Below are 23,824 nucleotides of genomic sequence, written 5' to 3'. Positions count from 1 at the left end.
AAACAGACTCCTTCTAAAGTTGATTTTTTTTCTGATAAAAAGCAAAATAAATAACAGGTAAATTACCTTAGTTAAAATTATCTTAGTTTAGAGCTGGAGCTAAACTACAATTGCAGGTTATTGGCACTCCAGGACAGACTTACCCCTGGTCTATAGTCTGGTAAATGTTGATGTCTCAAAAAAATGAATGGTAAATAACAAAATTTAACTCTTTAATTTCAACACTTATATGCAATAATAATATAATCAAATCTAAATTGTTTGGCATTTCCTTCATATTTTTTGTTTTGTTAAAATAATAATAATTGATCTGATATAAAAACATAAGTGTCAATGGAATATTAAATGCTTTTTCTGAATTTCAACAGGTTGTAGTTCGGGGTCGAGGTCGTGGAGGCGGGCGCATGATGATGCAACAGGGTCAAAGATCTCAGGGTCCTCAGCCCAGCACCGTTTGCATCGAGGGTTTGTCAACCACTACAACCAACAAACAGCTTATGAACCTGCTCAACTCTATAGGGCCTGTTGAGGTAAGGTCACTTTAAATATATATGTTACCCTGCCTATGAAATCCAAACTAAAGACTCTAATTATGAATTCAGGAGACGCAAAGTTTGATTTCAATCTTTAATTTCACTTTTAGTCTTTGCTAGATATCAAGGTTATATTTTCACATAGTGTTCTTTACATTATGTTGGATGGTTTTATATAAAAAACAATTCATCACAAAAATTGCTTTAGCTTTAATTTCACACTGAAACTTTGCCGGAGACCTTGTCTGGTTAAAATTTTAAAAACATTTCCAAAGCATTTTTGCATTCATGTTAGGGTGAATCAAGAATGGTCTTATGTGAACTACCCTATGGAGCAATTTGTTTGTGATAAATGGGCTAGCAGACGACTAGCTGCTGTTTGTTCTGTTCCAGGATGTGGTTCTTTTGTATTTTTTAGGCCAGTGGTTAAATTTGAAGTTCTGTCCGGTTGCTTTGGCTCTACCTAATTGTTCTCGTTTTTCTGTGGTCATGGCATTAAAATATTACAATAGCGCCATCTAGCTGTTTGCTGTTGTTCTTACATTACTGACTTTTCCCTTAGATTTATGAATCAACTGCACAAATGTAAATCATTAGAATAAAAGTAAAGAGGTTTTAGCATTTATCATGTAATAAATAATCTGTGCTTCATTTATAGATGTTTACAATGTTGCCTGAGCAGCGGAAAGCGATTGCAAAGTTCAAGAACCCACAACATGCAGCAAGTTTTCAGCACAGCTTTCACAGGTAAACTTTTTGCCTTTGTTTATGTACGTGGATGAAAATTAATAAACTGGATTTTGAATCTGAAAGGCAAACAAGATGTACCTATACCCTGTCAAACAGCTTTAGCCTGTTTATCACAAAACCAGAGCTCTAGCTTTTAATCTCATGGGCTTGAGATTAGTTTGTATTTAACTTGTAACTTGTATTCTATAAACAGGATACAAACTGGTTTGCCAGTACCTTTGTCTAGCATTTGATATGCAGGTCCATTTGATTTTGTTGTGAGAACTATTCGAAATTAAACCGGTACCCTACCTGCAGCATATCGTCGCTGCCCGATGAAACTCACGTATGTCCAAAACGGTTACTTTTCAGGAAGTGAAAAAAAACTGTATTTCAAAAGCAGTTGAATGTAGCGATGTCATACTTGGTACGGCATCTTTACATGTAACCATATTCTTGGCAGTGTAATGATATAATCCACATTTGACCAAAATTGAGTTTAAATGGACATACGTGCATATTTTACAGTAACGGTGGTCGATATGCGTTCTTTCGATCATTAATTAGAATGGCCAAGTCGCGTTTCATATTGACAGATAAATATGCTCAGTTTATTAAATAACCTACGTCTTAGTTTATTAAATATGGTTAGTTTATTTAATATTGATTATAAATTTATTAAATGTCTCTTGCAAACTATGAAGGGACAATGAATTAATACACTGACATGGTAACTTAATGCTAGACAGCAGGGGCGTCAGTTTGTGTTGAAAAGTGGTGGGGACAAAAGATCAGATAAAAAACATTACTGCAGGACAGGGAAAATATTGAATAACGGCGCATCAAAAATGGGCATAGCGTAGACCAGTCAACAACAAGAAAATACTCAGCATAAAACCCTCAACAATGTCAACTCTGTCGAACAGTCCCTGCAACACCAGCTCAACCGAACAGTGCCAAAGCACCATACCGTAGAAAACAGCAGCGCGTTTTGTCAATGATTACAATGAATTTCAACAGGCTAGGTTTATTCGGCTGTGCTGAGGTTTATTATTCGATGAAACTTCACGAGACCGGCGAGATGCTTCCAACTGGTGGGAGATACGCGGCGTGATTGACAGCTTTGACACCGAATGGATATACGTGAAAATCAGATGACATGATTTCACAACTTTTCATTGGCTATTTAGATATGTGAAGCATACTGTATACAGAAATGAAGCTGGACATTCAATCCGTCGAAAAATCTCAAAATCGGCAAAATGGACATACGTGTTTTTCGTCGGACAGCGACGATATGTTACCCATCAGATAAAAAGTGACAGTGTTCGTTTATAAAGTGATATTGTCCTGTCCCTACCCATTGGATTTAAAGGGATAGTTCACCCAAAAATGAAAACTCTGTCATCATTTACTCACTCTCATGTTGTTACAAACCTGTATAAATTTCTTTACACTGATCAAAGGCCCCATTCTTTTTTCCTACTATGGAAATCAATGGCGCATCTGATTGGTTTGGTTACAAACATATCCTCAAAATATCTTCCTTTGCAAGTGTTAAGAAATTTACAAAACAATATTTGTCTTTGATGGGAAATATCATTATCTAAAAACAGGCTTTTGGTTGTAAACTACACTAACGAGTGATAACTAAAACAAAATGGCTTCTATAATATCCAGTTTGATCTCCTGAGGCCTTATTTCTCCCCGTTTGTGAAAATGTCCTTATTTCCCACTTCTGCTTGCACAACCAAGTATCTCATTTCAATCACATGTTCCCTTGATTATATAGGCACATGATAGATTTGTCTCACATCGATGTTTCCATTATTGACGGCTGAGGAGCAAATCAGTTCAACGGAAGAGCAGAAAAGAGAAGTGACAGAAGCTTTTCTGAAAGGTGGACGCTAACTCAAGAGGTCAAAGCTTTGGATGTTATGTGGAAAGTACTGTCATCAACTCAACAACTGAAGCCATGTGCATGAAATCAAATCAAGAACAGAGACAAAACACTAGCGGTGGCCTGCAGGACATGGTAGCGTATGAGCTAATGTTGAGAATGACTTTGGCATGACTCTTGCATCTGTACGATCATTTGCGTTTGGGAAGTCAGCTAATAGAGCGGGAATCTCTTGTTAGTCTGAGCCAGCAGGTGACACAGAGGTATAACACAAAGACAGTTTGTGTGACGGTTGATAATAGTTGCTCCTATCCTGTAGCTTTCAAGACGGATAATGTAGATATTCTTGCTTGTATGGAATCTTATTAAAAAGTATTAACAGAGTAGTTGGGCCTCAGTGAATGGAAATGTTCAGATCTGCAGTTGTTTCTGCCACCTATAGAGGGCAGCAGTGGCATGTAAATATGTCTGTGTGGCACTCTTGTATGGTTTTGGGCAATATAGAGCATTTGTACATACTGGTGAAATGTAGAGGTATTGATGTGCAATGAGCCTGTTTTGGAACGTAAGGGCCATTTTTGTTGAGGTTTTCTAGTTGCAGGTCTTTCGGGACCCACTGTAGTATTTCAGTGTTTGTTTATAATCCATTATCTTAAGTTTGCTCTTGACCATTTCACCTACCTTAATCTATTCTAGTTGCCTTAGGTTGCGGAGCTGGAGTGGTGTTGCATGGTCTTTACAATGTTGGACATTATTTGACACTAGATGGCTTTTATGCTATGATTTTAGGTTTGATGCTATCATGTAGCATATTTTGATTCTTTTAATTGTTGTTAGAGGAAACGGTCGAATGAATTCAGGAAGATTAGGACACTTTCTGACATTAAGATGACTGTCTATTAAGATCAGTTTGTCAAAGAGTCCCCGCCTCATTTTTGCTATTATCCCCTTTTAAAATGTTTTTTTTTGCTCAAAATTTCTCACACGCTATGTGTGGCCTTTAGGATGATTTTCATAGGATTTTATTGTATTGTTTTGTCTTGCTTACTAGATATGGATTGTCTAGAGGACTTCAAGCTTTTGTTTTCTTGTGATGTTTTTGTAGCTATTCTGTTAACAGAAGCAATATTTGGGTATATGTTTATGAGCAGGGATATTTTGACTGTTTATTTAAAGTGTATAGTTGGAAGATTTGCTCAAGTCAGTGTTGTTTAGTTAGCCGTTTTGAAGTTGGTTAAACTGGGAAGTATACAGCTTACTAGTCGAATTGTGAGTAGCAAAAGGGATGCCCATTATCAGCTGCAAGCAAGTTAAAGTTTTTGTAGCAGTTTGTTTTTTGTTTAGCGCTAACATATACACAGATCTCACTCATATTTTATTCTCCGGTAAACTGTGAAAGGATTTTTAATCATGAGTGTTCAAATTATTATTATCAGTTGTCCATCAGTGTGTATTTGTAGTGCTTGGATCTAGTCTGACTGTACAGTTTAACCTAAACTGATTTTGGCCCCACATCAATTTCTTTGTTGAAGTGCATTGTATTCATAATTGTTAATTCAAACCAACCATTTATATTAAAAGCTGCTCATTTTGAAAAAATAGGTTTGTTACATTTCCTAGAATATCCGTTAAATGTCTTACACGTCAGAAAGTAATAGATAAAATGAGAGTTTGTAGCTGGTGGCACATCAGGTTTTACAACTTTACAGGATTTTGGAGCAACTATTATCAGTGTTCACTTTCTTGTATATAAAAAAAAATGTATGAAGCTGTCAAGTCTTGTTTCCTCATCTTGAATCTTTCCATGTTTGAAAATACCTGTCGGTATACGAGGCAGGTGAATTTCTTTTCTCAGTTTGTTTTAATATATAAATATAAAAAAGTATTCCTTGGTCATTTTACAACTGTTTTGTTATTGGAGGAGTTAGAGCTTATAATTTAAGCATATTTTAAAGATGAAAAATAAAAGATGGTCATGTATATACCATGTAAATACAGGTATGTGAAGCCGACTAACTTTATCACCATTAACTGTCTGATGTTGTTTTTGTGTTAAAGATTCCCTCTTGCATCTAAATTGTGCTTTTTATTATTCTGAATTCAGAATTATGAATGTTTCTTACTATGTTGCCTAATGTAGACATTGATATCTCAGTGGGAATAATTGTTTTAAATAACAAATGACTACAGGTCAGCTGCAGTCAAAAAATTTGAGGTGTTTTCGTGTGTTTTGGTGCTGATGCTGAGACATGACCCAAAGTCTTGGACACACTGCTGTCCGGTTTATGTTGTGAAGCTGCTACCCTTAGCCACCCACTTGTGTTAATAAGTTTTAACTTTTTATTTGATAAGAAGCCCTCTTGTATTATAATATAGTGGTTGGACAAGACAGACAGGCTTATCCTTGGTTCCCTATTTGTTTGTTTTGGTACATTTTCAAGAATAACTGAAATATACATAATGGGTAAGATTATGAATAATGTTAAAGAAGGACAATGTGCAGATCCACTTAGTGTTTTAAAGGGTTTTTCTTTTTTATTTATTTTTGTTTGCTTTTGAGTTTCAGTAATGCTGCAAGTTTAAAGGGATATAATTCACAGTTGCACAAATTTATTGGATATATATTTAAGATGGTAAATCCTGTGGATTTATAGAGTTTCAGCTAGGCTGAATGTTTTAACCTTTTCTAAGGTATTTTAAGTCTTATAGGACATCGCATTTATTGTTGTTCTGTAAGAGAGAAAACAGATTCATATTGAACCTTTGAAGTAACTTCGTTGTAAGTTTAGCTTTTCAGAATATTTGGGATTTGGGGAACTCTTTTTAATCTGTAATCACACATGTGATATAAAATTGATTTAAGAGCTGTTTCAGATTACTTGAAAGGGAGGTTTTATACAAGATATACAAAACATGGTCTGGTATAGTTAAGAGTTGCCTAAAGAATAAGATTTGTTTTTTGTTGTTTATTTTTATTTTTGTAAATCAAAAGTGACTGGCCAAATTAATTTTTTATGGATAACGCTGCATTTCTTAACATTTGGGCCGTATGTAAAAACACAAGTATTAATGTACTTGTTTTAAGATTTGGGCTTTTAATATACTTTAATATCAAAGTTAGATGTAGGACCAAAAATTCAACATTTTTCCCAGTGGGGAAAAATGGTGACTTTTAAATGATGGTGCTTGTTTTGTATAAACATTTTTACCAGATTTTGGCAACTTTAAGCTTCAACACAAGAAACTGCTTTTCATTGGTGAAAGTGTGATAATTTGTAATTAAACCATTCTTCTTTCTTTTCCAGGACAAAGAAGCACAGAAAAGGAGGGTTTTTCATAAAAACAAAGATATTTGAAAATGTTTTCTGCATTGGCTTTCAAACGGATTGTTTAGCTTCAGCTTTTCGGTTCTGTAATCTCAGTTCTGTTAATTTAGATCATATACATTTTTTATTGATTTACTTTAATTGCAAAGCAACTTATAAGTTAAGTCATTTAGTTATTGTAGTTTGTTTGTTTGATTGACATTAGGATAGCAGATGGCTTAGGAGGTCATATTTTTTCTGTTTTTGTTTGGCATCTTTTCTGTATAATTTGCTGTAGGTGAGATATCTGTCATTTAAATTTAAAGATACACATAAATGATCTAATTCATACAATACTTAAACAAGGATTAAATCATTGCAGTATGGTTGCCTTACTCCATAAATCAACATTTGTCTAAACAAAACTTTGAAAACCATTGCATATCATCTTTAAATATTGAAATTAAAGTTTTGTGTAGTGTTATTTCTATAGTAACATATAAAAATGAAAATAAATCATTGGTGTTATGAAAAGCCCTCTTTTTATTTAAATGTCAATAATTTTGCCTCTGTCTACAGTAAGCCTGCCTCCAGATGATGCTAACTTATTATGTCTTAATTTTTTTAACAGGTGCTCTTCAGTTTAATTGGTGATGAAAGATGTATCTCTTTCTTTCTTCCTCTTTCACTTTCTTTCTCTCTTTCATTCTTCCCCTCTCTCTCTCTTTCTTTTTCATTCTTCCTCTTTCCTTTCTTTCTTTGTTTTATTCTTCCCCTCTCTCTTTTTTTCTTCGTTTCTCTCATTTTTTTCTTACTTTCTGTCTCTTTCTTTTTTCTTTCTTTTATTTCTGCTTCCTTCTTCCTTCCTTCCGTCCTTTTCTCATCTCTTACTTTGTCTCTCACTCTCTCTTTCACATATTCTTCCGTTGCTCTTTTCATCCGAGGATGAGATTTAATGGGAAAGCTGTTGTTGGTCTCAATGTAGTGTTGTGTGATCATAATCCTTCTGTATCAAAGCAGGGGGACCTTGCCTCTGGATTTCCTTTTTGTATTAGCCTACGTCCATGGATGTTTTGCGTCTCTGGGACCGCACCCTACTCAGTTCCAAAGTTCAAAAACTTGCACAAAGCCAAAGAGTGATCTGTACGCTCTTTCCCAGCTGTACACACGTCTTACATTGAAAAGTGTTGTTGAATGAAAAGAAAACATTACTTGCAAATCATTGTATACGAGGGGAAGTGATTTATGCTTTGCTGTTTTGACCACTGTGTTTTTTTCCCTCAGTCGTGTATAAATGAAATGTTTTGATGTGTCTGGAAGGTTTACACCAGCCTGTTCTAAATGTTGAATTGTCAAAAATATTAATGGTGTTTGTTTAGTAACTTTTATTGTGCTTGTCAAATGAAAACCATGAATGTGCCTTGATTATTGTACTTATGAAATAAAGTAAATCTCTTTTCCTGGATATTGTCTACTAGACTCATTTTTTGTTGCAAGTTTGTTTTATACATTTACTGTGTGACATAAATCATTTTTAAGTACATAAATGCATTATACAGATTTTTGGGTACCCAACAACAGTGCACCCCTTAAACATCAAAGTTTTTGGTCTGTTCTGCAGATAGAATATTGCTGCATGGGTCAGTGGAAACTGTTGTTGCTACAGCATTAAGACACAAGAAAGTGTTTGGTGTAATTGTTCAAATTTCTGTTGTGAATATTCTATCCTTCCCTAAAAAATTCTGGTTTTGGGTGAGTGGTGGCCACTTGGTGTAAATATTGATGTAATCAAAATGAACGATTGGTATTCAACATTATGTAAGCTTTATTTCATTCAAACTTAACAAAAGTTGCCAACCCATTTTTGTTCCCAAATGGCAGCAAGCATTTGTTGAAACAGTTGCTCTCTCTGCAGACACGAGGCCCCTCTGAAGGATTAGTTGGTTTTATTTACCTGCTCCGGTGGAATGCTTTTGCCTGGTTGCTTTTGTGTCTGTGTAAATGCTCAAGGTCAGGCCTGAGAGTGAGCCTCACCAACAGTTTTACAAAGCAGCAAAACCAGCAGCACAATGAGGTCTTCTTAAGAAATGGTAGTGGAATTTCTATTCGTGTTGCAACAGAGTTCAAAAGCTCAAACTTCCATTTACTCACCAGTTAACACCCTTCATACACATGCACAGATTTATCATAAAAGACAAAAGGAATATATTTACGTTTACGTAGTAAAACAGAGACAGACTAAAGACTAACCCAGTATCTAATTTTTACATTTATTGGTCCTTTATGCACACCGTGGTCCTTGGCATAATTGAGAAAAGCTAAAACTTCTAGATTTTGCCTTGTTTGATGCAGCAGCTCTTTGATTTAAAACGAATATTAGCCTAATTTAAACTTTGGTAGTGGTCTTGTCCTACAAAATATAAGCCTAGCTCTTTGTGCCTGTTCCTCTCGAAAAATATTGCATTTAAGTGGAGAAGTTCCCCGCTTTCTCTCATTACATCTGGGGCAAGTGCAGATCAACACATGATGAGCCACCTGTTTCAATCCTCAACAATCTTATATCCGAAAATATGCTTAACGTGTTTAATTGAAACTATGACGTGTTCTGGTAGGACTTTGTTCTACGTCATTCGTATTTCGCACAAAATAAAACTTGAGTGCGTAATTTGCATTTTATGCTTTTTTAGTACAATCACTGTGATAAAGATAGATAGATGGATATAAATGCATAGTTTATATAGTATAAACTATAGTAGAAAAGTAAATAAAGCGATGTAAAATCGCCTATATAGACTTTTTAGAGAGATTTAAACCATACAAACAGCTTTTTGGTCTGCGCGGAAAATCAGATGTTATTTGCGAAAGACCATCCTCTTCATATTCAACATCGGACCACAACTTTTCGCAAGTATACACAACCCAGATCAAAGCTTTTTAGCGTCTTACCGTTAGCCTTTTTCAGCAGTTTAAGATTTTTCTTTATTTTACACGTTCGTTAGACTTCTTGTTTCTCTTACTATAGGTGTTTCATAACGTTACTGAAGTAAATTAAACAATTAGAATTAGGTGTGATAAAAATTAAAAATACGTAGGCTATACATGGTAGACTATCAGTACACGTTTTATTGTAAACTTTTTAAATATTTTCTGTAAGCCATATAGTTTATTCTTTTCCACGTCATAAGGGATGACAAAATAATTATAATTACTTCTGAAATATATCAATTGGCAGTAGGAACCAGCTATTTAAATAAAAGCAATAATAATATTAATGAGAATTGTTAATTTATATAATCAACATATAAATATTACATTTCTATTAATTTTGCGTAATGAAAGCATATTCTGAAATGAAAGAAAACAACAGCGAGCAGTTGAAATATTTTCTTTATATCATTTTATAATAAACATATAAATAATAAATTCTATACATTTCCTGACACCTTGCCTTAATGAAAGGTAGGCTGTTATGGCCACTCAGTCATATGCTATCCAAACTGTGCATCGGCTGCATTTTATTTCTATAAAACTATTTACCTATTACAAAATATGAAAAGAAAAATACATTTTAGTAATGTACAGTAGTTACTTATTAATTAATTTAACGAAAACGTTTTTCTCTCCACTATGGGACTATCGTCGTTACTGAATTGTCAGAATGTGCATTTCGTATTTTCTCAAAAGAAATACAAGAAACGATGAGACCAGAAATAAGTAACGAATGACTTAGCCTATAGGCTATTTCAAGGAATATGTCTGTCCCATTCTGACAACCAAACCAATGACAAAATAATAAAGAAATCTAAAACAAAACAAAAAACAGCACAAGACTATTTAAATTAAAATATATTCTCGTATATTACACTATTTCAAAAAACGAAAAGTGATTAGGTAACGATCGGTCAAAATCTAATGTACAATTCTGTGTATAAAAATATAATTTCTGGAGCCCCACGGCGTTTGCTTACCCCCAAAATATAACAGTCATTTGCACATATGCACAGAATGTTACAACCTGTCATGACAGTTCATCTTTTCATTCAGTTTTTTTTCCTTACATTGTCTCTTCTTTATTGTTTTTTTCCAGTTTACAGAAGATATACAAAAATAGATTCTGCACCACTGGCTGATCACACAGCTTTAGTATCCGTTTGTGTGCCACCAGCCTGAGTTCACGCGAGAATAAATTATGCAAAGAAAACTTTTAAGGCTCCATTTATTCTTTGAAAATGACAACTTTTAAAGTCATTGTAATAAATATCCCACCTCCGCTCGCCTTAGGGCATTAGTCTCTCTCTCTCTCTTTCATTCTCTCTTGTACTAATATTGTCTTATATCCTACATTATGTGATTTCTTGCTTTATTTCCACATGAGGCTTTTCAGCTTGAGTTTACTGACATCCCCAAAGGATGAAGTTTGTGGCTGTCCAAAAGCCACGTTCCCAACTGATAAAGGCGTTTAGAGTACCAGTGAACTCCCTCCTGTTGTAAAGTCGCATTGGACTGACTGGTGAAGTATTTAGGAAATATGAAAGATGACACGTCATAAAACAGCCTGACTGGCGCGAAGGCCAAATGTGCGAGACTGTGATCTTCTATGACCGCGTAACAGGACGCCAGTACTCGGTCGACCACAATGGTTCCATGGGCGGTCACTGGTGCGAACGAGCCCTGCTGCTCCTCCGTGTATATCCGCTCAACGATGACAGATTTAAGTTGACCGCTATCATCAACAACCATCACCTTTTGTCCGGGTCTGACAGAGCTGGCAAAGGCGGCGGTCATGGTGTGGAGATCATCCGTGGAGTTGTCGAGGACAAAAAGAAGGTGAGCCGCGGTGAGCGTGATCTTTTCAGCGGCGTCTTTTGTTTCTATGACGTAAAACACACGTCGCGTCGTCGTGTCTCTGTCTGTGAACATGATGAAGTCGCTGTACACGAGGTTTCCCGCGCTGTCCGCCGCCAGCACCTTGTCACCGGGTCTCAGGTCCTTCACGGCCTTCTGCCTCCCGTCTTTCAACGCGACCAAAGCCGAACCTGGGAAACAGCCTCCGGATTTAGCAGCAACTGAGTTTTCTGTCGAGATAAATAGCACCCAATGTACAAACTGGTTTGAATGGAATAAACGGTTTTCATAGCATTTGCAAGGATTAACGAATTAGGCTACAGTGTAGCCTTAAAATATTTATTTTTTATAGTAGTTTTTAATATAGGCTACTAATAGCTCATTCGGTTAACAACTCAAAATCTAGTCATGGGTTCGATTTTAAGCCATCACACTGAGAGAAATGCACGTTTATGAATAAAAGCGTCTGCCAGGCCAAATTCATACATGTAAATTAAAATATATTTCTAGGTTTGCCATAATACAGCTAAAAGAAAAATATAAAACCAAAAAGATTTCAAAAGCAAATGCGCTATCAGCCCACTTCACATATAAAAGTCTGAATAAACAAAAAGAAAACGTGGCATCAGGAATTAGGTTGTAATTCGCAAGCTTTTCCCCAAAAACAATGTCTTTGTTTGAGATGAAGGAGGAAAGAGCTTGGACTGGTCTAATTAAAAACCAATAAAGGCCAGACATTGTCATTCTAATGCTGCTTGTGTACAGAGCACTCTTGGAAAAGGACACTTGTGCCTTCCCTTGCGCCTCTTTCATATTTGCTCAGGTGCAGAAACCTCCATGTGACAATTCACACTTATACCCGTCCTCTGCTGAAGAATGAGAAAACCCCAAGCAGGCTCAAATAGTATTTACTCAGCCCAGACACTTTTCCAAGGCTCTAATGGTGTAGATTTGAATGTAAATTAGAAATGCTAGCGGTAGTCAATCAATGCCCTCTTCTTCTTTCCTTTCATTTTTTTAAACCATCATGCTCTCCGTTGTCAGGCTTAATGACAATAATTCGGGCCTTGTGGGAACTCTTTACATTCCAGTCTCTTGGATGGGTAAACAGAGCTATAGAAGAGTCTAATCCTCTCATAAGATTCTCGGGCATGAAATAAGATGGTGACAACGGAGAAACAGATTTGGGCGAGCAAGAAAGCCTTTAAATGTATTTGTAAATGTGTTTAGAATTTAAAATTAAAGATTTTAAAACTAATAAGCTTTTACTAATATGTTCCAGTGGAGTCATGAGATGCATTTAATTACCTTAAGCTAACAGATTTAATATGGATTTTCTAGAAGTAGAAAATAAAAACGAATGATACCAGATACCAGGTGTTAAATTGTATTTATGCAAGTGATGCCGCTTATTTTTACAAGCGCGTGTGTAAAGACATCCTCAATTTGAACACATAGCTGTCTAGTAAGTGTCTGTGGTCGTGTTTTGGGCCGGTGAGTGATTTTGTGATGAGCAGATAAGCGCTTCCTTCAAAGGGACAGAGTGGGGCGATGTAAGATCGGTAAATATATAGGCTGGCAAGTCTTTCTTCGTCTTTATAACTCACAGCATAGATTAGCCTATCTTATAAAACTATTTTATGTTCTGTTTAAATTTTAATGCAAGCTAATCTTGAAACAATTTGTAATCGTTTGATTCTACCTCACTTAAATTAAATTAGTTCAACTGGTCAAAATAAATACATTTGTCAAATCATTTAGCATTTTCTTTCCCATTACAGCTAGTTATTCATAAAAAAATAGTTGACTTTTTTCCAGTAATAAATTAACAGCTGTGCTTCTCTTGATATAAACTGTATAAAAGCTAGTATTCTAATAACTAGTTTATGCATGTGAACCTGTTTTAAATGGATTGAGAAATTATACATGCAGTAAATTTAGCATACTATTAATTCCACTATGGTCTTACCTGCTTTGACAGAGCAATGAATGTGAGCTTTGGACTCATAATAGACCCAGTCAAATCCGGCCTCCACTGCTAACCGTGAGAGAGTCCCATATTTGCTCTTGTCTCGGTCAGAGGTAGTGATATCAACAGCTCTTCCCTCATAATGGAGTGATTCCTCAAAATGGTGACCATCTTCATCCCAGCCTTCGGTTACACGCAGCTTAACCCCTGGCCACTGGTTCATTACAGAGATGGCCAGTGAATTCAGCTTATCTTTGCATCTCTTATAGAGAGAGAGAGAGAAGAGAGAGAAAAATTAACTTATTTATTCAACTAATTCTGCATTTTAAATAACACAATAAGTAATGATCTAACTAGGCAAAAATTAAAAACTATGTAGAGTACTAGGTACAGGTAAACTGCTCCAATCCAAGCAACCTGCTAGAATCCCAGCTCTTCAAAATTTGTACTTAATCTGATCGATATCTCCAGACAAATTAGCCTACTGTTTAAGTCTATGAGAAACCGTGTTTACACTGAAAATAATGCAGTCTTGCATGCAAGGATATTCCGTCCAAAGAGCTTAATGAAAAATTGATAAGTTCTTGCTTTCGCTTCACCGATCCTAAGCATATAGATCCAGCCAGGGAAAGGTGTAACTGCATCAGGGCCCTTTCTCTTAAATGCATTCAAAGGACAACACAATGTCACCACAATGATCAGCTCAAACGGCAGATGATGTCTTTTATTAAGCGATTTGCAGTATTTCTTGTTTAATCAAAAATAGATCAAAAGTTCATGTATATGACGTGGAATATTAGGCTACATGTTTGGGCGGTGCACCCACTAACCTTTCCCGGGACCTTGTGTTGAGATGCTTGGCCTTCTCCAGGACAACTCTTCCCAACACTTAACCAATATGTCAAATAAAACACCACAAAAGACTCTTTCACTGCATCCAAGGGGAGAAGCAACTACTCATTATTCTTGCAGCACAGGTTTGCTCAAGGGACGTGATGTGATTGCTTAATCGACGCTCTTTCAGAGGTTATATAAAATCTATTCAAAATATGCCTGCAAATTGTGACACTAAGCCAAATGAATACCTATAATAATTCACACATGGGCCCTTCTAGCTTTGACTCTCTCCCTTCGCTCACTTTCCAATTCTCTAAGTGTGTTTCGTAAACACACACGGACACACGATCTTTAATCTAATAACATCCACATTCATTTCTATACTAGGCTACCCTTCCCCAAAACACACATACTCTTCATCACCAATCTGCCTGGCTTCTAATTATCATTGAAAGAAACTTTGATATGCATCTAAAGACACACTGGGCTGTATTTCATTATATATTAAAATATGAGGTATAGTCCATATGGTCAGCTTTTTGTTACTTGACTTTTTAAACGTAAAACCTATGTATTTCATGGTTATCAATCTGTCAATCCACCAAAAACAGGCGTTTCTCTTATTCTCCTTTATCCTTATATATGCTCATATAGCCAGCTAGACTGTTACTATTACACAAGTAATATAAAATAAAAAGAATAATATTGGAACCCCTCAAAAACAAAACATTTTCAATAGCTGCATCGTTTATATTTGCAGTCTATGTTGTCTACAGCACTTGTGGCACTCAAATGAGAGAGGAGAATAGAAATAAGGGGCCAAAAGATGCAACCTGGCACATTCAGAGCACAACTGCCTAGGACTCAAGAGCCGTGAAGCCTAAACTCTTTATTAATTCATTGGGTCGTGTGCCGCAAATCAAGCCAAATTCTGTTCAGCCACCATGAAGCGCAGCGGGAACCCCTGCGCCGCCACTTTGTGCTCCACACGAGGTTTGTTCAACAAGCCGCCCGGTCACAGTCGGCTCCTAATCTCCTCCCAAAATGAACTGTTTTAGGGAAAACACTTATCAGCTACCTGTCAGAGCAAACAACCAACTAGATGCCCTCGCCGTTCCGGCTAATTTCGTAAGCAGAGCCGTCAAATCTAATTCACTGCAAGATGCTTAACCAACAAACCATCTCTTAAAATTGAATGCGCTTCTCCGACACGTACGGGACACCTCGTTAACTTCAATGAAAGCCCAAAGCGTTCATGTTTGAAGATTTCAAGAGTAGCTTTCCTTGGCTACTTTATAACGGCAGTGTGTGCCCGCGGGTCATCTCACGCGTATAATCATATTCACCTTAAGTGGAGTTTGATATACATCTGAGGAAACCACAGCAGACGAGGGTTTCATCTTTTTTTAAGGAGCAGAAAAGGGGGAACTTTATAATGCACCTGCGTGGCGCGTGTAAATTCACTTGACAGCGCACATTCAGCAAACCTCGTTCGTGCAACAACCAAACCAATGTTTAAGACTTTGAACTACAAAGCATCTCTCTCTAACAGAGAGATGTACAATAGGTATTTTCTACTGTTTGTAAATCACGCTTTAAACAAATACACACCCTGCGGCAATATATTTCAAATATATATCCAATTCTTCCTTGTCATTGGCAAGGGTCAGAAGTTCAAATGATCCCTGCTAATGCGACGAGAGTGGAAAGCCATGTTGAGGACAGACAACTATTCCCGAAGCTGTCTGACTTTTCAAAGGCCTACTTTTATTTAAAAAATGATAAAGGGCAGCGTTGTGGGTGAAAATATTATGTAAAAAATCATTTCAAAGCAACTGTCTAATAGTGTATATTAAGCATAAAATAAATATTTGTGTTAGACCAGTATTTAAAAAAGAGAGAAGAGCAGTTTTGCAGCATATCTAATCTTAAATGTCCCTTAAAAATAATTATTTTAAAGCTGCTGTATTCCCAAAAGTATTATGAAGTATTAAAAAACTTATTGCGCAAATTGCTGTTTCTTAGACACAACAAATAATTAGTCAGCATCGCATAGTGTAAAATATTTGCCTACAGATGACCAAACTGCTGCATAATACGCTGTGCACTGCAAAACATAAAAGTATGAAGATGTGTCTCTCTTTAAAATCCGTCACTAAGTGGCACCGTCCTGGCCCATTAAAAAGTAGTAACGATTTTATGAGCATCCTTCTAGACATGTCAGTATTTTCATGCCCTGATAAGCAAACGCTGCGACGTGCTACGGTGATATAACGAACACTCTGTTTAATTTCCATCACATTCTCAACCATCACAGTTTCTAAATAAACATACTGTATCCATTTGGTAGGCTAGACTATGCACGAATATTCACATATTATAACACACGTGTCTTATATCTCAGCGCGGCTAAATGTATAGATGCGCACAAGCCACATCAATATTTCAAGCAACCCTTCACAATACGGGTGAGCAAGGCAAGCAGCCGGTCCTGTCTCTCGCACAGCTTTATTAGAGGCTCGAGACTGTTGCAAAATCGAGGCAATAAAGTGTAATTCATCATCCTTTTACGAACAGTACTTTTTATGCTTGACCAGAAAGATGTGCTCCGGGAATCTGTGTTAAAGGAATTACCTGTGTCATGAGTCTGTCCGCGCCTGTGTTCTCCTCATCCTTAAAGATAATGTCGGGATTGTAATTTGGAGTAAGTTCTTTAAATCTCTCTGAATTGCGGGTTATCTTGCCCTCATATCTGCCGCTGGCTCCTAAGGTCTTCTCCGCGACATTAGGTATAAACTGCTTGTATGCGAGAGGTGTCAGCTTCTTCGGATGTCTTCTTCTGCCGTAGCCTCTGCCAGGACCACAGGCCAGTCCGGAGAGCACCAAGGACAGACTGAGAAAAGACACCAGCACCAGTCTCGCCATTAGCCGCATTTTGGCACGGTGAATGTCGCGCGAATCCCGGGCTGCGGTGTTTTACAGAGCGCCCCGTGCAGTCCGTCTACCGGGATCTCTCGTGCTGCGTTATCACTGCGCGGATTTCCGGCGATGTCCTTGCCGTCTCCTCCTCCGGTTCACTTTAAGCGTGTCCCCTACCGTGACAGGTGCGGAAATGTGCGCGTGATAACGGAGCGCATCGGAGGTTTGCGACGCGGATGGAAAAGGTAAGACTGACCTCGAAATCACAACGTTAGTTGAAGCCACGGCCACTTATGCGAGAAGCCTCTTTACTCCTATGTATTATAGCTGCGATCTGAGGTAGGGAGGGACCTGATTGGCTCGACAGGACGAACCCTTCTGATGTTATCCCACTAAACAGAAGTGCAAAAATCTTTAAAGTAGGTGGGCTTCAGGGGAGGGACAAGGTGACATCTGAACGCATCGGGTTTTCCTGCTTCTGTCTCTGAAGCTGCGACATTAGTACATGTGTGCCTGTGATGCATAAGCCTCATTCATATGTGACACTTTTAGGGGAAAAAAATGCATAATTTATTCTTATACATTGCAACTTTTGGTACAAATGAATAAATTATGCGACTTTGATAAATATCATTATTAGACATGAACCAAAATGAATAATGAAAAATTTAAAATACTAACATTTATTGCAATACTGCTAAAATTATTTAATTTTTTTTTATTACAGTAGTCTTTGTCTCAATTACATTTTTATTCATTATATCTCTTATAACTGTGAAGTTGATAACTTGTTAAACATACATTCCCTTGTTGTATGGACTGTAGAAAGTTGAAAGATAAAAAATATTAGCTAAATTTACTGCATTGCTATTTATAACAGCATTGTGTCTGGGTGATGTTTTTAAAGGTTCAACCATTTCTTGATTGAATTTACTTTTTATATTTTCTTAATTGTTGTCTTAATTGTTTATGTCAAACAACGCCTCCTAATAACATCAATAACGTTTTGATTCATTAGGTTATAATTAAATAATTCTTCATTACTTTTAGCAGCCATTCCATTGGTATAAGAGAGAGAGAGATTAAGTTGGATCTTCTGCCCAGCACAACTTATTTGAGATATTGGAATGGGCTCTTCCTGTGCACACAAATGCTAAGCTGTCTATTTGGGAGAAAGATCAGCCCGCAAAAACCCTGTCACCCCTCAAAGTCCACTTCAGTGACAGATTAAGCCATGGTAACCACTGTGTTCCCTGGCCCATAGCAGCAGGTAAGGTATGTGTCTTATTGTCTTATTTTCTCTTGTTTCACACATTTTCCAGACTGCTCTATCAAAGATGGTGGCTGCTTGTCTTGTGAAATACATTAAGAAAAGTAGGGCCTCCGCTAAAGGCGTTTTGTTCAATTGAGCATGACATAGACAATTTGTTATCCTGTTTGTTTTAGTTTTTAGGTGCGCAAGTTTTGTCTGCACTTCAGAAATGCCACAAAATAATGATGATATATGAGGATCAAAACCACATTTAGCAAAGAGAGGTCAAGATGTCATAACACGCCTAACATGAAAAGCTTGTCTGTTTCGTCGTCTTAAAACATACAAAGATGAACAGTGGCAGATTCTCACTGTAAAAATTCTTTTTTTGTTTAATCAATTCAAATTTAATTTAAGTCATTTTAAATTACTATTATTTATCTTGACAAGATATAAGTTGTTATAACTTATAAAATAAAGTTGAAATAAGTCAATAATCAAGCAAATCGTCTCTTGTCAAGATAAATAATAATAATTTGACACGACTTGTAAATCTGAGTTGATTCAACAAACATTTTTAAGGCAGCAAATAATTGCATTTTGCTGTTGTTAAGTTGGAAATTAATTCTAGCAGTTACAACTTTTATAACATTGTTTTTATTTTTTGTTTAGATTTGGGTTTCTAAATAAATAAATCTGTAAATCGGTCTAGTATGCTGTAAACTATTATTTTAAGCTGGTTAATTAAACGTAGAAACAATAACCTGCTGCCTTAAAAATGTGAGTTAAATTAACTTGAAGATATGCTTTGTTTCAACTCACAAGTAGTTAAAACCATGTGTAACTTTAAGTTAAAGTTTTTGTAAACACACAAACATGAGTTTAATATCTAAAAATTTAAATGATTATTCGACTTAAATAAAAGAAACAAGTACACAAAACTTAACAAGGCTGTCATGTTTTACAGTGAGTTAAAGTTTTGAAGTAAAAAAAAAACACACTTCTAGAGCATGCATCTAGAAGTGGGTAAAACCTGTAGGGTCCTTCTGTTAGCGTACAACGTTTAGATCATGTAAAGATCCCATTGGTGCGATTTAAAAATTGTAAAACAAAAATTATGCAGTTTTAAGATTTTCTAAAAAAAGTTGAGTTTAAATCCAGCTCCACTTACACTTTTGTAAAATAACTTTAGTAACTCCTGACATGCAACTGAAGTAATGGCAATTCACCTACTTCCTCTAGTTCAAGCTAAAAGTTACATGGAAGTGTCCTAATTCATTAGTTTATGACCAGTTATCTACTTTTTAGTATGAACTCTGCAGACTGTACTAGAAATGTACCAGTAATGGTTTATTATGGTTAGACACCCATACATGATGTTATGTACTATAACTTTCTTTATATAAACTCATTTTGGAAGTCATCAATCGTCTGATTTTATACATCTTGTAAATATAAACTTAGGGGATACCCACATACGTCCTGCTGTGGTACAGCATTTGTAATGTTCCTAATTTCACTCTTGTTCTATTAGTGTTTTTCTTACAATACTACTGTTCTAATTGTTTTCTCAATTTGCATAATTATGTAGACACTACCTTTTATGGTCATCATTTACAAGTTTCAGCTTTAAGACAAAGGGTGGGCCAAAATCTGGCTGTACACTGCAAGTATGTGGATGTAAGTGCAGATTGAATACATCCTACAAACAAACACAATGCCGTTTAATGTGGAACTCATACAAGATTATGTGCCGACTCAAATGACTAATCCTTTGGGAATGACTCTAAGCCAGTGTTTTAGCGAAACAGTCTTAAGGACAAACATTGTGTGGAGGGACACTTAGCCTCAATTTCAGGCAGCTCTTTTTTGTTATGGACGGCAGGGAGTGGAACTTGGGGAATTTCACAATCAAGTACCTGAGGTTCTAACTGAACTCCGTCTCGGAGTGTGTAAAGACTTTTATTTGCCTCGCTCGGCCGCTCCCTCTACTTAAACACAGTCTCAGTCCTCTCAAGGCCAAGGCAAGACAGCCGAGCCCCAGGTCATCCCAACACAGTGGGAGGGAGAAGGGAATCTTAGGGATGCGCAAATAAGTGCCGTTCACAGTTCTAACAGAGATTTAAGAGGGATAAAAAAGTGGTTATTTTTATATTGATTTTTCTGACATATCAGCAGTGGCATAAAAAGTCTAGAAATTCCTTAAAGCTGAGAAAACCCATGACATGCCATTAACTTAATGATAATATTTGAATAGCTGCATGCAGAGCACACTTTTGAGGAGAGCTTTATATCTACTGTATTTTTGACTCATGTAATTGTATTTATCCTGAATCGTATTTAGTGGCATTAGACGGTTTGTTGAATTACAATAATGTTGCAAATAAGTGCATGAGAAGATATGGTAAATCATCCGCTGCAGCATGCTTTGTTCAATTGCCATTTGACCCGAGGACACAGATACTATCTGTTTAATCAGTCTGGGTTGCTGTTGGCTTGTGCCATATCACCTAAAGCAAAAGTCGTTCTTCTGAGCGATAACTGCAACGTCTACGTAGAACACAACAAACACTCAACACTGCATACAACCACTCAAAAGTTTCATTAAACAACTATGAACTGGCCATACGAATCAAGTACAGGCTTTACCTGACAACCGAATAACATATCGAAGTGAATCCAGACATTCCCACAGTCTTTGGGATATTGTGCACCGGACAACTCCACGGGAAATATGATTCATATTGATTGTAAAATTAATTGTTAACCACATGTGTCTGCACGCTTCAGCCGGGGCAATAAATAAGGATTAGCGTGGAAATAAATGTTGAATCACGTTAACACTGATCGGAATGGTAGCGTGTTACTCTCCGTCAGACGTAATTGCTGCTGAAGAATAGGGAGAGAGAGTGTTGCCATTTCTCATCATCACAGACTCTTAATGATGACCTCATTCTGCTCACCACAGTTTTGTGATTGAGGGCAGCATGATTGTGAGTGAAAGAAGCCAGAACCAAGTGCAGAGGAAAAGCCATGATAATAAAGCATGAGCTTTGAACGCAAAAGATGAGAAGAAGATGAAGATGTGCTCATCCACATAGTTTGGTATATCACGCATCCTGTTTCCTGGTCAAACAGGGAAACTTCACCTAGTCTGTTTAAATTATTTCATAACATATTAGAAAGATATGAAAGGTGTGGTTGAGATTTGTGGAATTTTCCCTGAACAAGCTGGGGGATTACTGTACAGACAGACACACTTGCACCAGCCCTTCCAGGTGTGTCTCTTCCTCGAAAGTTAATCCAGTATTGAGCGGCAATTATTAATGAAATGCCTGTTACACTATCTAACGCTGTGACTGTAAACTCTACGTTGACTGTGTCTGTGTGCAGTCAATGCCCCTTTCAGTCTGTCCCTTTTTCAAAACCCCACAATAAAGGCAGTTGCTTTGGTGTGGCAAACGTTGGGTAGACAGACACATGACACATGCTTGTAAAGCTTGCACCAAGATGAGAGGCGGTACAGTGAAAGAATAAAATGGAATGCTGTTTTTCATTCGATCGAGTTGCATAGGCCCTCAGATAACTTATGGCAAAGGTGGACATAATGTATTTATTTGAAATCAAGTATTGAAGTGAATTTACCCCACACACTCTCAGAGAAAATGTACAAAAGTTGCCACTGGGATGGTACCTTTTAAAGGGATAGTTCACCCAAAAATGAAACTTCTGTCATCAATTACTCACCCTCATGTTGTTACAAACCTGTACAAATGTCTTTGTTCTGATGAACACAAAGGAAAATATTTTGAGAAATGTTTTTAACCAAACCATTTGTGGACCCCAGTCACTTCCATAGTAGGAAAAAAGAATAGTATGGAAGTGAATGGGGTCTGCGAAATGTTTGGTTACAAACATTCCTCAAAATATCTTCAGTCATGTTCATCAAAACAAAGACATTTATAAGGGTTTGTAACAACATTACAAATTATGACAGAATTTTCATTTTTGGATGAACTATCCCTTTAAATAGGTCCTAATATGTACAATTTTGGTACAGATACAGTAAGTACATCTAAGGTATCACCAATGTGTACCTTTAAGGTACCAATATGCACCTTTTAGGTACAAAAGTTTCCTTTTTGAAAAGGTACCGCCCCATGGACAACTTTTGTACATTCTTGTATTTATTTCTGAGAGTGAAAGAAATAGAAAGTAGAAATAGAAAGTTTTAGACTAAATTGAATTCATTGAAGGATTTCACTTAATGGAAAGGAAAATAAAAAATACCTGTCATGAAAAATATTCTTGTTTTTGGTTTAATCCTATCTTTGATACTAAGTAAATTTGCACAAATCAATCTGAGCTATAGCTATGTGATCACAAACCTACAATAATAACAATAAACCAATCTGATCTCACAAAATACGTGACATAGTCACGCATTATTTTGCTCAGTTTTGCATGACATTGTCACGTATTTCCACCATATTACGTGCCCCTGACACGACTTTCTTTTCCGTGACAGTTTCACGTATTGGTTACTCAACTATTTTTCCTATTTTTTTTTACAATTGTCGCTTCGGTTTGGGATTAGAACAACTTTCTGTTACATAAAATGACATCCTTACCCAAACCCAACTCTAACCCTAACGTCAGGTGACAATGGTTTAAAAAGCATACGTTTTTTTTATAAACCAATACATTAAGTGACATCGTAACGCAAACAGCAAATCTAACCCCAAACCGAAGCGACAATTGTTTAAAAATAGGAAAAACAGTTGAGTAACCAATACATGAAACTGTCACGGAAAAGAAAGTCGTGTCAGGGGCATCTAATATGGTGGAAATACGTGACTATGTCACGCAAAACTGAGCAAAATAATGTGTGACTATTTCACGGAAATTTGTTGCATCAGTTAGCAACATACATAATTTGTATCATTTGTCATTTGTTTTTTTCAAAGAAACCTTTTTCTGTAAAATGTTATCACTGGAAATGTTTACTTTTTATACACACTTAGAAAAAAAATGGTACAAAAGCTGTCAATAGTACCCTTTATGTACATACAGTACATGTATACATTTGGTACCAATATGTACCTCTGAGGTACTATATGCACGCCACAAAGTACAACTTTGTACACGATTTGAAATATGGTTTTATTTTACCTTTATTTCTAAGAGTGAAGACAAACAAATAATGTTGAACTGATTAAATAAATTAAAGACACGGATAGCAATTTCTCGTAAGCTTACACAGCAAACATAATTTAAATAAATTTAAGCATAGTATAGTAAACTTATTGTTGCATCCTTGATTAAATCTAAAATTTATAAACATTAGGCACTTTTAATTTCTATAGATCTATTAGATTATGTAAATAATTTTAAATAATAAGAAATTATTTGAAACCTACAGAAATCTTGTAAGCGATCATTCTTTCATGAAATTACTTCCTATGTACCTATATATTGACCATGTGAGTAAGCAGGCAGCTCTGTCTGTGTCTATACAGGTGGGAAAGCACCTTC

The 23,824-nt window shown here is 36.4% G+C and overlaps 2 protein-coding genes across 5 annotated transcripts in view; one reads left to right on the top strand and one right to left on the bottom strand.

Annotated features, from left to right (window-relative positions):
- The window catches only part of rbm33a (RNA binding motif protein 33a), a 42,891-nt gene extending 34,959 nt beyond the window's left edge, over positions 1–7,932 (top strand). For both annotated transcript variants that reach the window (XM_073859113.1, XM_073859112.1), the window contains exons 17-19: positions 369–530; positions 1,192–1,280; positions 3,055–7,932. In XM_073859113.1, the coding sequence (XP_073715214.1) occupies positions 369–530; positions 1,192–1,280; positions 3,055–3,103 (300 nt within the window). In that variant the 3' untranslated portion in view covers positions 3,104–7,932. The remainder of the gene's footprint in view (positions 1–368; positions 531–1,191; positions 1,281–3,054) is intronic.
- Positions 7,933–9,836: 1,904 nt separating this feature from the next.
- shha (sonic hedgehog signaling molecule a) overlaps positions 9,837–23,824 on the bottom strand; it is a 72,450-nt gene continuing 58,462 nt past the window's right edge. For 2 of the 3 annotated variants that reach the window (XM_073859111.1, XM_055207099.2), the window contains exons 6-7: positions 13,282–13,543; positions 9,837–11,542 (exon numbers count right to left, since the gene is read on the bottom strand). In XM_073859111.1, the coding sequence (XP_073715212.1) occupies positions 10,848–11,542; positions 13,282–13,543 (957 nt within the window). In that variant the 3' untranslated portion in view covers positions 9,837–10,847. Of the gene's footprint in view, positions 11,543–13,281; positions 13,544–16,752; positions 17,440–23,824 lie in introns of those variants that run through there. The other variant, XM_055207089.2, reaches the window with a different exon arrangement.

Source organism: Misgurnus anguillicaudatus, chromosome 21 (genome assembly GCF_027580225.2).
Source record: "Misgurnus anguillicaudatus chromosome 21, ASM2758022v2, whole genome shotgun sequence".
Lineage (NCBI taxonomy): Eukaryota > Metazoa > Chordata > Actinopteri > Cypriniformes > Cobitidae > Misgurnus > Misgurnus anguillicaudatus.
The sequence above is the reverse complement of the archived record's forward strand: the minus strand, read 5'-3'. Positions and strand labels throughout refer to the sequence as shown.